At 44.2% G+C, this 18588-nt stretch overlaps 1 protein-coding gene across 1 annotated transcript in view; it reads left to right on the plus strand.

Annotated features, from left to right (window-relative positions):
• SEZ6L (seizure related 6 homolog like) overlaps positions 1-18588 on the plus strand; it is a 779891-nt gene that overhangs the window by 653291 nt on the left and 108012 nt on the right. Inside the window, exons 9-10 of the mRNA XM_073672981.1 lie at positions 12409-12603; positions 14895-15033. Coding sequence (XP_073529082.1) covers positions 12409-12603; positions 14895-15033 — 334 coding nt within the window. The remainder of the gene's footprint in view (positions 1-12408; positions 12604-14894; positions 15034-18588) is intronic.

Consider the following 18588-nt stretch of genomic DNA (forward strand, 5'->3'; position numbering starts at 1 on the left):
CTACAGACCAGTTAGATGCTCCTAATCAACTCTTTACCTGCATTAAAGACAGCTGTCTTACATAGTCACCTGTATAAAAGACTCCTGTCCACAGGCTCAATTAATCAGTCAGACTCTAACCTGTACAACTTGGGCAAGACCAAATAGCTTTCTAAGGATGTCAGGAACAAGATCATAGACCTGCACAAAGCTGGATTGGGCTACAAAATCATAAGTAAGACGCTGGGTGAGAAGGAGACAACTGTTGGTGCAATAGTAAGAAAATGGAAGAAATACAAAATGACTGTCATTCGACATCGATCTGGGGCACCATGCAAAATCTCACCTCGTGGGGTATCCTTGATCATGAGGAAGGTGAGAGTTCAGCCTAAAACTACACGGGGGGAACTTGTTAGTGATCTCAAGGCAGCTGGGACCACAGTCACCAAAAAAACCATTGGTAACACATTACGCCTTAAAGGTTTAAAATCCTGCAGTGCCTGCAAGGTCCCCCTGCTCAAGAAGGCACATGTGCAGGCCCGTCTGAAGCTTGCCAATGAACACCTGGATGATTCCGTGAGTTATTGGGAGAAGGTACTGTGGTCAGATGAGACAAAAATGTAGATCTTTGGCATTAACTCAACACACCGTGTTTGGAGGAAGAAGAAGGATGAGTACAACCCTAAGAACATCATCCCATGAAGCATGGTGGGGGAAACATTATACTTTGGAGGTGCTTTTCTGCAAAGGGGACATGATGACTGCACCATACTGAAGGGAAGATGGATGGGGTCATGTATCGCGAGATTTTGGCCAACAACCTCCTTCCCTCAGTAAGAGCATTGAAGATGGGTCGTGGCTGGGTCTTCCACCAAGACAATGACTCAAAACATACAGCCAAGGCAACAAAGGAAATGCTCAAAAAGAAGCACATTAAGGTCATTGAGTGGCCTAGCCAGTCTCCAGACATTAATCCCATAGAAAACTTATGGAGGGAGTTGAAGCTCCAAGTTGCCAAGCGACAGCCTCAAAATCTTAATGATTTAGAGATGATCTGCAAAGAGGATTGGACCAAAATTCCTCCTGACATGTGCGCAACCCTCATCATCAAGTACAAAAAACGTCTGACTGCTGTGCTTACCAACAAGGGTTTTGCCACCAAGTATTAAGTGTTGTTTGCCAGAGGGATCAAATACTTATTTCTCACTGCAAAATGCAAATACATTTATCAAATTTATACAATGTGATTTTCTTGAATTTTTTGGGATATTCTATCTCTCAATGTTAAAATTATCCTACCCTTAAAATTATAGACTGTTCATGTCTTTGTCAGTGGGCAAACTTACAAAAACCGCAAGGGATCAAATAATTATTTCCTTCACTGTATATATTTACTATTAATTTCTTGTTATCATGTACTCAGGATGGCCAGGTCTACTCTGGCACTACATTTTCAGACAAATGTGTTGTGATTTGAGAAATATAGCAATGGCTTCAGAATTGTGCCAATTGTGCACATTTCTGTAAAAAAAAATTCACCACTTTTCTACCCTGCTAGCTTAGGCATTGTGCTAATATTCTTTGTAAATCAAATTCTCATGGTTTTCTAGATCTGTTTTATTGTTTTATTTCATTGTTCACTTCCAGAGGCTATATATCAATCTTGGTCGTGTTGATTGCTTGTTAAAGGTGAATTCCTAACATCACAATGTGGTCATATACTAATGTACACATATATTTATTTGTGCCAATATAAAGCTGTTTTAAATCTGCCCCGTTTTGCACATATTATCTCGATAAGGATGCCCCTCCATGCTCTATTTACCCTTCAGTTGCCATTAGAACCGTCCTGTTTTCCTTAGGGCCTGGCTGATTCTGCGCAGTACAGTCTTTCTCATTTGTCATCCTACCAGCATAGCAGTGCTGTGTCTAGAAGGGAGCTTCAACTGTTCGGGATGAAGTCACAGAAAGGGGCCAAGCCTCCTTTATTATGCTGTGGGAGTTCATACCAACAAAAAGCAATGTGCCTGATAACTATAACTAAGATGGGCTGCACATACAGGGGACAGAGAAGAGAGATATACTGCAGAATGGGCTGAATATAGATGGGACAGAAAGGAAAGATATACTGTAAGTTGGGCTGTATACCGGGGGGTTAAGAGGAGAGATATAGTGCAGTATGAATCTCTTATGAATCTCTTTGTAAAGGAGTAAATTAGTTAAGCTATGTTTATTGCCTGCTCCTTAGAGTTCAGTGATGTGAAAGTACAAATGCTGCTCTGTTGATGCATATAGCAAAGGATTTTCTTCTGCTCTATGCATCAACACAGCAGCATTTTTAGTTTTGCATTACTTATCTGTCTGAAGAAGAAAACAAATGAGACTATGCACTGCCATTGTGGAGGCAGACATGGCAGTTGAGCTTTGCTAGAACCAGCTAATGATGAAAACCATACTGTAGCTATATTGATGTAAATGGCAATAGATAAAATCAGTCAGGCTGGGTACTTCAAAGGAGATTGTAGTGCACAGTGTATTCTACACTTAGATTAGTTTGATGATAACTCAAAAAGGTGAGGCTTGCACACAGGAACGGAGGAGGGGTGTGCAACATTGAGAAGAAGCCAGTGCTGCTTGTAAATGTAGTTTTAGCAGATAAAAATAAGACTGCCCTTCTGCTATGTAAAGCTGGATGCACCAAGGGGCAAATAAAAATTAAAAAAAGACACAAAGGTACAAGAAATGAACTTTATTTGGGACTTAGTCTCTATATTAATATTAAGTATGCATTTACTGTGCTTTGTGAAAAATAATGTGATTCTTGGAATAACCCCAAAGGACCTCATTTAGAAAACTTTTTGTTGGATGAGATAAAAAGGACCAATTTTCATCAGTGTGCTGTATTGGATTTTCATCTGTATTTGGTCAGTGTGTTAGTGTTTACCATCAGTGTTTCATTAGTTTTTCTCATATACAAAACATTCAAATGATGAAGGTGTCTCAAGCTTCTCAAAGTCAAATAAAACAGTCAGCACATGTATGCAGCTAGGATGTATTGGAAAGCTTGATCTACTACTCAAATCAAGAATCATGTCCGGCATGCCACTTTCCATAAGGAGAAAAATTACCCCTTAGTCCCCAGTCAGAGTCTCTAGGCCTCTCATACTGCCAAATCAGATCTCATACTTTGTACTGAGGAGGGGCAACACCCCAAAACACGTGTCTGCAAATTGAGATTCTGGTTTGGCTTTTATTATCCTAAGTGATGTGACAAGGCTTGTTAAAGTGTCAATATTGCCTTTCGGATTGCTATTTCCAATAGGTGGCAGTAGAGTTCAAGTCTGTTCCCTCTCTGGAGAGACAATTTGCACATCAAATCAAGAAGGGACACATTTTTGTTACATGGATGTGTGAACAGCCCTATAGACTATAATGAGTACATGTTCTATCTGTAAAAAACATGGATAGAACTGTGACATTTGATTGGGGTCTTCAAAAAGGAGAAATTTCTGATAAATGTCCTGTAAACTGTAACTAGCAATTCTTCACTAGTATGATCATTAGATTCAGAGGACACATCTTCATCCTGTGCAAGAAATCATTGATCCTCCTATTTGATGATCTTGAGATCATGAGAACCATGTCTTGATACAAAAATCATATTAGTACATTTTATAACCTTTTTTCTTGAAACCAAATGCAAGTTACTTTAAAGTAACTAATAATTGGATGTAAAGTGCATAAAAGAATATGGTTACAGTAATTAGATGAGTTGGATAAAAAGTAACAGTAAGTGTTATATTGATGACCGGCATTATACACTTGCAAATAATTGATTTTGTTTCCAACTTCTGCATATCAGATTTACTGTTAGGCATCGGTCTGGTGCTGGATTTGAAATGGGTCCAAGACCTTCTGTGGGCTTCAGTCCAGCCAGGGGTGATGCTGCTCAGCATCGCCGTCAGCCCCAACGCCTAGCTGGTCCGCAAGTACTGTTTGTCTCCCAGGTAGTTGTGCCTAGCAATGTTAAGCCTGGGTTACAGAGGGAGACAGGGCTTGCAGAATCTAAGTCCAGGATTTGCCGCACTGAGCATGTCCGTGACCTGGCGGATCATGACCGTGACCTGGCGGATCATGATTGGTGGGTTGGCACCCACCTGACCCGGTGACCTGGCACCGCCTGATTGGTCACGGGAGTCGTCACCAACGGTGCGACAGTGGGGCAGGGCTTAATCTTTAAAGGCCCGCCCACAAACATGGCGGCGCGCTCAGATCATTTGAGATAGCTGTTTGTGGTGTGCACGCTTACTCTGGGCTCAAAGAGCCATAGCTTTAGCTAGGCAGGCCGGGCTCAAAGAGCCATAGCTTTAGTAGGCAGGTAGCTTTGCCTCGCTGACTGGCTCTATCCAGGGGGTTCGCCTTACACCCCGAGCCGCCTGTGAGCTATATAGAGCGGGTTTTCTCAGTCCGGTAGCACGCCGGCTGAGTGCTCAAATACCCGGCGGGAATCAACCGCACGCTAGCGCCGTCTCCTATAGCGTAGCACCTGTACCGAAGACAGGGCTACAGCTCATAGTCCGGTCACACATCTCCCTGCGGTTCTTGGAGATTGTGTGAACCGCTTTAGCGCCAATCCCCATAGCGTAGCGCCTGTATCAAAGACAGGGCTACTGCTGTTCCCACGGACGCACGTCTTCCTGCGGTTCTTGGAGATTGTGCGTACCGTCTTACCTTTCCGTGTGCGTTAACACAAAGGGCTAAGATATTTTTTAGGTGCGTCGCCGGTCGCTCTCTCCTCTGTGCAGTAAACGGAGATAGAGCGTACCGCTATACCCTGTCCGGTGTGTAGTTAACACGGAAGGGTTTATCTTTTAGTTGTCGTTTGCCTTTCCACCCGGGAAGTGTTCGGCAGCAGTCCTCTAGGCTGCATCGCGGACCCCGGGGTCGGTTGCTTTCCATTAAAGTTGTCTGCAACCGCTCCCCCTAACAGTATCTGAGTGCCAGGGTCTTGCTGAACATGGCTGACAACCAGCAACTGCAGCGTTACGTACAGCAACTGGAGTCCAGACTTAGAACTCTGGAACAAACTGCTCCGGCTGTTGATATCACTGCAGTAGCGTCCCAGGCGGCAACTTTAGCAGCCAATATTATCAACTCGGCTGCGGCGAATACTGCAACCACTGCAAGTGCCCCATTACCCCGGTTTGCTCTCCCGGATACATTTTCTGGGGATAGTAAACTTTGCAGGGGTTTTATTAATGTATGTTCCATTCACATGGAGATGATGGAGGCACGGTTCCCCTCCGAAAGAGCCAAAGTGGGATATATCATCTCATTGCTTTCTCACAGGGCTCTGGAGTGGGCTACTCCTCTATGGGAGCGGAACAACCCGGTGGTAGTAAATGCGGGTCTCTTTCTTAAGACCCTAAAGAGTGTTTTCCTGGGTCCTCAGGTCACGCATGATACGGCTCTTAAGCTCCTTGTGTTGGTCCAGGGTTCGGCCACCGCCAGTCACTATGCCGTCCAGTTCAGAACCTTAGCGGCTGAACTGGATTGGTCTGAGCAGTCGCTTATCCCGGTGTTCTGGAAGGGTCTGGCTGGGCATATTAAAGATGCCTTATCTACCAGAGAGATTCCAACCACCCTGGAGGAGTTAATATCTCTCGCTGACCGTATATACTTACGTCATGCAGAACACAGGTTATAGATAGAGGTTGGCAGTCCCCAGTACCTGTTGGCACCAGGCGTCTTTAGACCGAAATCCAAGACCTCCGACCCGGAGCCTGAGGCTATGGATGTATCCCGTACTGAGTCTAGTCCCTCTCGTTCCCGTTCTGCACATCTCTCAGAGCACCCCGCAAATAAGGGCTCCAAGCAGCCGGTAAAACGAGTAGGGCTTACCACCGTTGGTGGGGGCACATTAAATTCTGGGTTCTCTTCCTCCAAACTATCTTATAAGGTGACCTTGTCCTTCGGTAAATCTGCAGTTACTGCCAAGGCGTAGGTGGACTCTGGTGCTGAGGGTAATTTTCTATCTTCTACATTTGCCCAGAGACATGCCATCTCTACTGAGCCACTCTCTAGCCCAATGAAGATTAGTGTTACCAATGGGTCACTCCTGGATGTGCAAATCACTCATCGGTCGATCCCTCTCACCATGTCATTTCCTGAGGGCCACCGGGAGGTTATTTCTTTTCTTATTATTCCCGGTGGATTAGACTAGGTGTTGTTGGGTCTCCCCTGGTTACGTTGTCATTCTCCACACATTAACTGGAATTCGGGGAGAATTTCTTCATGGAGTGAGAATTGTGCATCTCAGTGTTTGGGCAAAGTCACCCAGAGGGTAGTCTCTGATCCTCCTATCATTGCGACATCCGGTACAGATTCCTTGTCGGTTTCTAGGACCCGGCCCTTGTCAGACTATGTCGCGGAGAATTCTCAGGAGGAGAGAGTGGCTGCAGTGTCCTCCAACCCGGTTCCGTCGGGGAGGACGTTTGTTTCCCCTAATCTACGGAGTATGGTGCTCTCCTGGGCTCATGCCCCTAAGTCCGGAGCTCACCTGGGGGTCAAACGTACCACTAAGTCCCTTCTACGGTCCTATTGGTGTCCCCGGTGGTGCCAGGACGTCAAGGACTTTGTTCTCGCGTGTCCCGTCTGTGCGAGAGATAAATCTTTTCGCCAGAGACCGGCGGGTCCTTCCTCTCTGTCACCCATGAGGGATCTTACGCATAGAGAACCAGTTGTCACTGCTTTCCGTCCTAAAAGAGGGTGCCCTGTACACCGGAGGGGTCACTGTATCTTGGGTCCTCTCTGTGACCCGTTGGACCACATCCTTGCCCCCCGGCTCATAGAGGAAAATGAGCGTCAAATGGAGGGGGAAAATGTTAGGCGTCGGTCTGGTGCTGGATTCGAAATGGGTCCAAGACCTTCTGTGGTCTCCCATTTCAGTCCAGCCAGGGCTGAAGCTGTTCAGCATCACCATCAGCCCCAACGCCTAGCTGATCCACAAGCACTGTTTTTCTCCCAGGTAGTTGTGCCTAGCAATGTTAAGCCTGGGTTACAGAGGGCGACAGGGCTTGCAGAATCTAAGTCCAGGATTTGCCGCACTGAGCATGTCCGTGACCTGGCGGATCATGATTGGTGGGTTGGCACCCACCTGACTCGGTGACCTGGCACCGCCTGATTGGTCACGGGAGTCGTCACCAATGGTGCAACAGTGGGGCAGGGCTTAATCTTTAAAAGGCCCGCCCACAAACATGGCGGCGCGCTCAGATCATTTGAGATAGCTGTTTGTGGTGTGCACGCTTACTCTGGGCTCAAAGAGCCATAGCTTTAGTAGGCAGGTAGCTTTGCCTCGCTGACTGGCTCTATCCAGGGGGTTCGCCTTACACCCCCAACCGCCTGTGAGCTATATAGAGCGGGTTTGCTCAGGCTGAGTGCTCGAATACCCGGCGGGAATCACCCGCACGCTAGCGCCGTCTCCTATAGCGTAGCGCCTGTACCGAAGACAGGGCTACTGCTCATAGTCCGGTCACACGTCTCCCTGCGGTTCTTGGAGATTGTGTGAACCGCTTTAGCGCCAATCCCCATAGCGTAGCGCCTGTATCAAAGACAGGGCTACTGCTGTTCCCACGGACGCACGTCTTCCTGCGGTTCTTGGAGATTATGCGTACCGTCTTACCCTTCCGTGTGTGTTAACACAAAGGGCTAAGATATTTGTTAGGTGCGTCACCGGTCGCTCTCTCCTCTGTGAAGTAAACGGAGATAGAGCGTACCGCTATACCCTGTCCGGTGTGTAGTTAACACGGAAGGGTTTATCTTTTAGTTGTCGTTAGCCTTTCCACCCGGGAAGTGTTCGGCAGCAGTCCTCTAGGCTGCATCGTGGACCCTGGGGTCGGTTGCTGCATCGCGGACCCCCTAACATTTACTACCATGGATTGAAAGACTGCATTATATTGAACAAATTGAACATTACACTGTGTTCCAAATTATTATGCAAATAATATTTTCTCAGATTTTCCCAAATTACCTATATGAATTGCAGTCCTTGTAATTTTCCAGTCAAATAACTATTAGAGTACAATTGAAAGGTTTTTGTACAAACTGCCTATGATAACAGTATATTTTTAAAAAAATAAAACACTCAAACTGCACTCAAAATGCATGTTCCAAATTATTATGCACAGCAGAGTTTTCAACCTTTTCATTTTAATAAAGAACAAAAAAATGGTCATTTTTGAAATTATAAGCATTAGCAGGTTATTACAAACTGAAATCAAACAGTTTTCAACTCAAAACTTTATTCTAGGTGATGTTACATTTACACATAGGACCCCTTGTTCGAAAGGAGCTTCTGAACTCTCTCGTCCATTGAATTTGTCAGGTTTTGGATGGTTTCTGCTTCAATTGTTTTGCATGAGGACAGAATACCCTCCCAGAGCTGTTGCTTAGATGTGAACTGCCTCCCGCCATCATAGACACTCCTTTTGATGATGGTCCATAGGTTCTCAATGGGGTTGAGGCCAGGGGAGCATGGGGACCACACCATAAGTTTTTCCCCTTTTATGCCCATAGCAGCCAGAGATGCAGATGTGTTATGTGCAGCATGAGACGGTGCATTATCATGCATGAAAATGATCTTGCTGCGGAATGCACGGTTCTTCTTCTTGAACCATGGCAGGAAGTGCTGTTTGAGAAACTCAACATACATTATGGAGTTCATCTTTACCCCTTCAGGGATCCTAAAGGGGCCGACAATCTCTCTCCCCATGATTCCAGCCCAAAACATTACTCCACCTCCTCCTTGTTGGCGCCGTAGCTGTGTTTGCATGGGGTGTCCATCAACCAGCCATCCTCCACTCCATCCATCTGGACCATCGAGCGTTGCACGGCACTCATCGGTGAACAAAACAGTTTTGAACTCAGTCTTCATGTATTGTTTGGCCCACTGGAGCCATTTCTGCTTGTGTGCAGTGGATAGAGGAGGTCGACAGGATGGCTTATGCACAGCTGCAAACCTCTGAAGGACCCTGCATCTTGTTGTTCGGGGGACGTTGGAGGCACCAGCAGCTTCAAAAACTTGTCTGCTGCTATGACAAGGCTTTTTTGCTGCTGCTCTTTTAACCTGACGTAATTGCCTGTAGGAAAGAGTCCTCAATTTTCCCTTATCAGCACACACACGTGTGTACTGTGAATCAGCTACATACTTCTTGATTGTGCGATGATCACGATGAAGTGTCTTGGCAATGTTGATTGTAGTCATGCCTTGACCTAAACACTCCACAATTTGTTGCTTCTCAGCAGCCGACACATCCTTTTTCTTTCCCATTTTGGCAGAAAATGTAGGCTGCTTAATAATGTGGGACAGCCTTCTTAAGTAGTCTTGCCTTTCATTGGACACACCTGCCAAACTAATTAGCACAGGTGTCTGCAATTGCTTACAGTGATATAAAGAGCCCTGACACACATCACCATCAATGAGTTTAACTGACAAACAAACAAATTCTTCCCTTATCACTCCTAAACACTTTTTGCATAATAATTTGGAACACAGTGTAAACTTCATGGAATAAGAAACTTGATGGTAGTAAAGGACCACTCCATCAATTATGTCCATTTCTGTACTTGCATATAAATAGAAATCACAATTTATAATCTTGCATGAAGGCTGCAGAAATGTATGATGTCTTTGGTGAATTTATGATTTTTGTTTATTCTAGTCACAGCCATTAAATGGTTCTAAGAAAAGCGAGAAGCCAAAAAACACTGATTCAAAAACTGTAAATATATTTCAATATGAAAGTTCTAGGTTATGGAACCAATGCAGCAAAGCACTGCAAACCTTCAGGGAAATGTGTACTGCTTCATTATTTCCAATTGGAGCATCATTAGACTGGGTTCACACATGGTGGCTGCGATGAACAAAGAAGCAGGTGGCCAAACTGCTCATGGTTTATTGTGAGCAGATTCAGGTGAGACATATAAAACCATGTGCTTCACCTGGACTTTCCCCACTTATGCTTGGCATGAAAGCACGCCACAGTCACCAATTTTCACCCTCATAGGAAAAGTACTAAACTACTTTTGATAATGAATTGCCCAGATAGTATGGCAAATCTGAAATATTTCTTCAAAACATAAAATGGTTTTCCATTTTTCTGCAAATAATCACAGTCATTATATAATGAAAGGTTCTGCAGCTTTCAATTCCTTATTATTAGATGTTTGTTTGCTATTTGTGCTTTCAGCTGAGAAGTGGATACAGCTGCGTACATGAGTGTGGCAGAAGTCTGATTATTTGCCAAAATATATCAAAATACAATGTTTGCTAAATGTATCAGTACAAACAAATGTCAACAAAATCAAGTGACAACATCAAACTTTTCTCTTTGCCATGAGTACAGCACAAGTTTACCATTTCGACAAGTTAAGGCAAATAGCTGTATTGTATGAACAATTGTGCAACTTTGCAATATATTGGAACTTGACTATACAACATTCTAGGCTTAAAGGGGTATCCAGGACTATTTAATTTTTTTTACTACAGGCCTAAGAACTAACAGTCAGGTAAGTGCTAGCTATGTGCCGGTTGTACCTGGTGCCAATCTCTGATGGCACAGAGCGGTCATAGAACGCTCCTGCCGGCCATTCAGTGGCTTCCGCTGTTGACACATCGACAGAGCAGTGGCTTCGATTCTGTTCTGCTCTGTTGACAGGGCTTGTCTGCTGACATCATACTGATTGACAGCCGGCTCCCCACTACCCAACTGTGGGGAGCCGGCTGTCAATCAGCCTGGCATAGGCAGTCATACCCCATCTAAAGAACAGCCCTGAAGAAAAAGAGCTGCTCTTTGGCTTGAAGCAGCTGAATCGCCGGCAGGAGTGGTTGGTAGAACAGGCAGGTAGTAGCCTCTATTAGAAACTACCTGCCTGATAGTTTTTAGGTACAGAGTAAAAAAAAAGTCCCAGACAACCCCTTTAACTAGAAGATGCTGTCTACAAATGGGCTCTGTACACAGCAGAAGACTCTCTTTGGCTCCTTAGAATATAGACTGGAGTGCTGAGAATTTGGCCAGATACTTGCCTCGGAATAGTCAGAACTTACAAATAGTTCTGGGCCGGCTCTTCAAATTTTGTTCATGTTTATCTTTGAGAGTAACACAAGCCTGGCTGTAATCGTGCAGCCGTTGTCTGATTCATGCTGCCTGTGGTTTGGGCAGCTTAAACGGGTTGTCCACTACTTATTATTCCCCCCACAATGTATCCCCCAGGGGCCCATAAGGGTCTTTGTAATTACCTTCTGTTGAGGTTACTGCCTTACTCACAGGCATCACGTGACCCCCGGCTGCAGCCGGCTCTGATATCCGCTGATGTCACGTCATAATTCCGGATGCAGCCGGGGGTCTCTGTCTTCTGCTTTCCACCAGTGGATGCTGGGTTGTGGGTGGAGTTACCCAACACGTCACACCTGGAATCCACCACGCGCTTTCCCTCTCCTCATTCACCGGGAAAGCACATGGTGGTTACTGGGTGTGACAAGCGGGGAAACCCCGCCCACAACCCAGCAGCCACCACTGGGACCGCGTCACTGATGTCACGCCTCACTTGTCGTGACGTCAGTGGCGGGTCACGTGATACCTGTGAGTGGCCACCGATAGTGACGCTCACAGGCAGAAACGGCAACAGAAGGTAATTACAAAGACACTTATGGGCCCTGGGGGGATACATTGGGGGCTCTGTTGTCAGATTATGTTTAAATGCGCACTGTCAATAGTAATAGACAAGCCCTTGTAATATTGTTGTATTTCTGAGCAGATGGCATGCATTAATCATAACTCTTTACTATTACTGTACCTTTGATGTAATATCACTGGGTGTAATGCCTCCCATTATAATGTAATGAATTATCACAAGAATAATGGAAGTGGTAACACATGCTGACACAGGCCAATTTTTACATAGAATATTAATAAATGGCAATGTATTTCTTCCATTCTGAGAACAATCGGCGTTAATCTTGCAAACCCCTGCTACTCATGTGAAGTATTAAAAAACTGATGAACATCAATGTTACTAAGAACAATCTGAGCAAGTTATTGCCAGTGCCAGGACCTTCTTAAGAAGAGATTAAGGACATCTTGCGGAGAGATGAAAAAAATCAGGCTGTGATGTTATCACCATTTAAAGGATTTATAAAAACGGATAAAAATATGTTTTATTATAAATATTTGTACAATAAAGGACAAAGTCCATTTAGTGTTAGTTCTATGGCAGCCAATCTATGACAAGAAAGTGGTTTTCTACACCCCAGTAAATGTCATGAGGCTAAAAAGAATAATCACTATGTTGCCCAGAGTCATTGTTGGTTACCTTCCATCATAATAAATGACAGTAATTGTTTAACTATTTGTTTTCCATCCACTTGTTAAGCCTTTGAAAGAGGACACTGCTATGAACCATATATACAGAATGGTAACTTCACAACAACAGACCCGACATACAGTATGGGAACCGTGGTGGAGTTTTCATGTGACCCCGGTCATTCTCTGGAACAAGGACCAGCTATCATAGAGTGTATTAATATGAAGGACCCCTACTGGAATGACACAGAACCCCTTTGTAGAGGTAAGATAGCCATATGACCCAAACTGGGCGGTAGATTATTGTAATCCAGTCATAATGTATGTACAGTAATCATATAAAAAATCAAGTCCACTGGGTATTTTGGCACACAATGCATGTAAACTAAAACTAATGTCATGTAAAGTGAAGGATCACATATTATAGACTGAATATAAGAAAGAGCGCTAAATATTTCTGAAAGAATACTCATATCTAATTTTACAAATTTCACATGAAGAGGCTGATGCCAGACTGGCTGTATTAGCCTATTTGAGAATATATCTTGTTATCACAATTATACAGCTGTTCTGATGTCCATTTTCAAAGTAAGTGCACCAGCCTCATTTGGTCTAAGAGGTCTTTGTAATATTGTATACAAATGTATTTATTCTACTTACATATATAGCACCAATATATTCCACAGTGCTTTACAGACATTATCGGCACTGTCCCCATTGGGGCTCACAATCTAGATTCCCTATCAGTAGCTCTTTGGAATGTGGGAGGAAACCGAAGAACCCCGAGGAAACCCACGCAAACACGGGGAGAACATACAAACTCCTTTCAAATGTTGTCCTTGGTGGGATATGGATCCCAGAACCAAGCGCTGCAAAGCAACAGTACCAACCACTGAGCCCCATGCTGCCCTATAGATATCAACTTAATCTAAAAGTTGACCTTGAACTAAAACTCCAAAACTAAAATGAGGATCAGTATCTAACAGAAGTTTGCTCACAAATTGCAAGTTGTAATTGTAAAAGCTGGTGACAAAATGTAATTTCCATCTGGGGCATTTATGGCAATTCTTATCTGGGGCATTTATGGCAATTTTCGGAACTACCATACAAAAGAGTGAGAGACTTGCAACTTTCTCAAGCGGTGAATGATAGGGCCCCTTTCTTGACATAGTTGTGGGTTCCAGCAGTCCCATGAATATGCCAATAAGGTCACAAACGATAAAACTAATTTAAAGTGTTTGTCAAGGACTTAATTACTACTGACTTATCCACAGTATAAGTAAACAAAATGAGATTGGTGGGATCTGACACCTGACAACCCCACCAATCAACTGAAAACTGCTCCGGCAGCAGAATGGGAGATAAAGTGCTACATGTTCTGCCCCATACATTGCTTATATCCGACCACTGCAACCGCAGTTTTAAGGTGATTAGTGAAAGTGCTAGGTGCTGGACCCCCATCAAATGTTAAAGTGGTTGTCGAGGCTTGGGAAAAAAGTCTGCAGTCTTTCTATGTGACTACAGATTATCGACTGTCACGATTTCCCAATATTCCTGGTGTGAGTAGACAGCCACGTGACCAAATGTATGCAGTTTGCCTACTTCCGGTCATGTGCTAACTTGACTCATTCCACTTTTCTCAATTCTCTACTATTGTAAGAAGCCGAACGTGTCTAGTCGGCACGGGACCGCAAGTACACAAATCACATACATGCTGCTCACTCCGTGAATACAAGGGAATGGCGACAACGCACAGAATGTACACTGTCACGATTCAGCAGTCTGAAGTCACATACAGTGATTGCAGACTTTTGTCCCAAACCCAGACAACCCTCTTAAAGATTATTGAAATCAACCTAATAATTAAGTCTTGATACTATAAAAGCAGGGACCTTTTTTGGTGATTTTTTAGAGTTAATTTCCTTAAGCAACCAAATTGTATATATAATAAATATCACTAAAGAGCAATGTTGCCTTTAAGCTGTACGTCCCGCCCCAGCAAAAAAAAAAAAAAAGTTCAAATAACATTCTAGTGAGGTTAACAATCCCTTTGTAGTTGTACTTGTCTCCAGATTTTGTGATTTTTAACTCAATTTGCTAGCAGAGCGTACATCTTAGAGGGAGCAGTGCTAGAGAACCTAACTTGATATTTCTGATATATCAGAATGTGCTGATACAGAAAAGTAACTGCCACCCTGTGTCCTTGGTTTAGGACTCACCTACACTCTTAAGGTTCCTCCAGATGAAGCAGTGATTGATGCGTGGTCTCCAATATAACACTTTTCTCCTTTGTATATATATATATTTACCTTCATTTTTAAAACTCAAGTTCAAAACCTTATTCATCTTGCATTTAAAATGTCTCTTTATTATTCACACCAGTGATGTTAATAATTAATAGAAAATGCCTGTAGCCTAGAGCTGGTTTTGCATAGATGATGAACTACTGTGACATGTAATAATCGTATAATTTACAATTGGGGGGCATTATGCCATATACAGGTATGCATCCCTTTCATATTTATATAGCTTACTGTTATCCTTTCCTCTGCCCAGCAATGTGTGGTGGTGAGCTGTCTACCCCTGCAGGGGTTATATTGTCACCAAACTGGCCTGATTTATATACAGAGGGAGAAGACTGTATATGGCGAATCCATGTGGGCGATGACAGAAGGATATTCCTCGATATCCAGCTGTAAGTATTAACATATACAGTTAAAACAAATGTGTCCCTTAAGGACTTGCACCTTGATGATACAACTGGTAACTACAGTCATGGCCGAAAGTGTTGGCGCTCTTGAAATTGTTCCAGAAAAGTATTTCTCCCAGAAAATGATTGCAATTACACATGTTTTGTTATACACATGTTTATTTCCTTTGTATGGATTGGAACAACACAAAAAAAACTGAAAAAAAGGCAAATTGTACATAATTTCACACAAAACCTCAAAATTAGGCCTGACAAAATTGTTGCCATCTTTTCAAAATTGTAGGTAAACAACTTTGCTTCAAGCATGTGATGCTCGTTCAAACTTACCTGTGGCAAGTAACAGGCGTGGGCAATATTGTAACGATTTGCACACCTTTCATTTGATGCTCCAATATTAATATAGTGTTATAGTTTTTTAAAAAGTTTGTATTGATGTGCACTATTTTACAATTCTATTATATACTAAATGTTCAGCATGTACAACTATACAGGGACTGTAAAAGCATGTGAGCCACTATTACTTTCAAATACTTTATGTGTCTTAGACACATTTTGTGAGTCACACAAGGATTAGGCTTAAGGGAAAAGTGTGTGGCTTTCTGTAAAATTTGTGGGTTCTGAAAAGTGACACCATGCATCTAAATTGCACTAAAATATCGCACAAATTAAACTAATAGTTGTGATAAACATAGACTAAACAGTATAAAGATGCATCCTATTTATCAAACAGCACAAATCACTATCTGGCATATTTTTAGGCTGCAAAAAGTTTACATTGTCTTGTCTAAAAATTAGACATGATAAGTAGTGATGAGCGAGCAATAAAATGCCCGGGTACTCGTTGCTCGGGTCGAGCAAATTGGAATACTCGGGTGCTCGACCCAAGCAACAAGTCCAATGTAAGTCTATGGGAAACTCGAGTATTTTTCAGGCGGCTCCCCCCGGCGGTCTGCAGAGGGCCTAAAAATTGCCCAAATCGATGGGAACAGTGCTCAAATGACATGGGAACAGCATGGGGAAGACCCCTGGAAGCATTTCTGACTCCCAGGTCACTGCTGTCAACAACATTGTCAGAGGTATTACGCAACTTTTATGGACTCACAATAAAACATACAAAAACTAATCCAAAATAGATTTTCCAGGGTAGTATGTTAAGGAACACCCTTTCCAGGGTAATGACTTCTATATAAGGCAGAATAAATAACCAAAACCAAAAATACTCCTCCACACCTTGGGCTATGTTCACACATAGCGTTTTGGATACATTTTTGTACTTTTGTATTGCTTTCAACCAAGACAAATGCATTCACTGGGAAATGTCATTTTAACATTTTACAACCTTATCTGGCCATGTGGTGTGTGACACATCATCAGACACATGCATACAGTGCTGAAAAGACATGGGAACAGCATGGAGATTGGAGAAGACCTCTGGAAGCATCTCTGACTCCCAGGTCACCGCCTAAAAGTGTGCCCATCATAAGTGATCCTTGGCGCATGCGAAGATGCCTCCCACCATGCACCTGTCATTGCAGATTTGCAACAATCACCGTCCACGTCCTTGCCCAGTGCAGCATTCAGTTGTCCCTACCCCATTCCTTGGAATGCAAGCGCAAGTATGCAGCCAAAAACCCACCCACGAAATGTGGCCTTTTATGCTCGTGGAGGTGGAAGCTGTCCACAATCTTATGGTGGCAGCGACCTGGTATCCATACTCGGTTCCCAGCCGCCACTATTTGTCCGGGTGTTGTCTCCGCCTTCCACGAGCACGGGTCCCACAACATTACCCGTGCCCTCCCCAGTGAACTTACTGGGAAGGACCTCCTAACCACAAACACGTGGTCAAGTGAATGTGTCCAGGGATGGTATGGAGCCAGTCCACAGCTTTTTTTGCTGAAAGTTGTATTTCACCACAGCCATATTCTTTAGCTCGGTGAAAGGACTGGCATAGAGGGAAACCGTATCTACTCTGGGTGTCATTTCTCCCAGGAAGTCCTCTAATGCAGCTTGTTACAGAAGAAATGGCAGCACGTCCATCATCAGCTCGCACTTGTCAGTGGTGCTTTGACACACAAACATCTTTCTTTGCGCATTTAATTTTATGACTACAGAGTTGGGCAATGACCTGATCTGCAATGCGATTTGAGAAATAACAGGCATAAGCATGTCCGATCCAAATGAATAAAGCAGCAGCCATAGAGTGTCCGGGAACCTTCCCCCACACTTTTCTTAGCCAGGGCTGCTTCTTGTCAGGGTTGGACGGGCCCACCAGAGAACCGGAGACTCCTCCGGTAGGCCCTGGCTTCTCCTTCAGGAGAGTTCATAGTGCCGAGGTGAGGCCATGATGATGATAGAGACCACCATCTGCTTAGTTTTCTGTTACTTGGAATGCAAGCGCAAGTATGCAGCCAGTCACGCACTCACTTAACCACAGGCCGCAATACTAAGCTGCCAGATTTCTGGCAGCTGCTTGCACTTGAAATGTGGCCTTTTAGGCTCGTGGTGGTGGAAGCTTTTCACAACCTCATGCCGGTGGTGGCCAGGTGTCAATACTTGGTCCCCAGCCGCCACTATTTCTCCCGGAGTCGTCTCCGCCTTCCACAAGCATGGGTCCCGCAACATTACCCGTGCCCTCCCCAGTGAACTTAGTGGGAAGGGCCGCCTACCCACAAACACGTGGTCAAGTGAATGTGGCTAGGGACGGTACGGAGCCAGTCCACAGCTTTTTTTGCTGAGTTGTATTTCACCACAACCATATTCTTTAGCTTGGTGAAAGGACTTGGAAACCATATCTACTCCAGCTGTAATTTCTCCCAGGAAGTCCTCTAAAGCTGTTTTCACTTGAAATGTGGCTTTTTAGGCTCATGGAGGCGGAAACTTTTCACAACCTCGTGCCTCATGTCCATACTCGGTCCCCAGCTGCCACTATTTCTCCCGGTGTTGTCTCCGCCTTCTACAAGCGTGGGTCCCTGAAAATTACTGCTAGTTCTTTTCTGTGGGAATCTGCTTGCCTCCTACCAGCCTGGAACATTTCCAGTAAACTATGGTATGACGCCATGGTATTAGCTTTGCCCCCAGTACCAGTAGCGAAGCCATCTCCAATCTCCTTCTCAGGAATTTTATTTGGTAGACTGAGTGGCTGCCCAAATACATTAGATTCTCACAAAGAAGCTGAAGATAGAGTGGCAGTAGGTGCAAGTATCTCCAGCCTGTTAGATATCAGAGGGTGAACGGCAGCACATTGGATCAGTGGTTAGCACTGAAGCCTTGCAGCGCTGGGATCCTGGGTTCAAATCCCAGCAACATCTGCAAGGATTTTGTATGTTCTCCTCTTGTTTGCGTGGGTTTCCACTTCAGTAAAAAAGCAGCCATAGAGTGTCGGGAACCTTCCCTCACACTTTTCTTAGCCAGGACTGCTTCTCGGCAGGGTTGGACGGTCCCACCAGAGAATCCTCTGTTGTGCCCTGGCTTCTACATCAGGAGATTTCATGATAGCGCTAACTTTGCAGCTGCTATGGGGCTCTTCAGAGGGGGAGAAAG

Source organism: Phyllobates terribilis, unplaced genomic scaffold, assembly GCF_046119375.1.
Source record: "Phyllobates terribilis strain yellow unplaced genomic scaffold, ASM4611937v1 Scaffold_1__5_contigs__length_1240528914, whole genome shotgun sequence".
NCBI lineage: Eukaryota > Metazoa > Chordata > Amphibia > Anura > Dendrobatidae > Phyllobates > Phyllobates terribilis.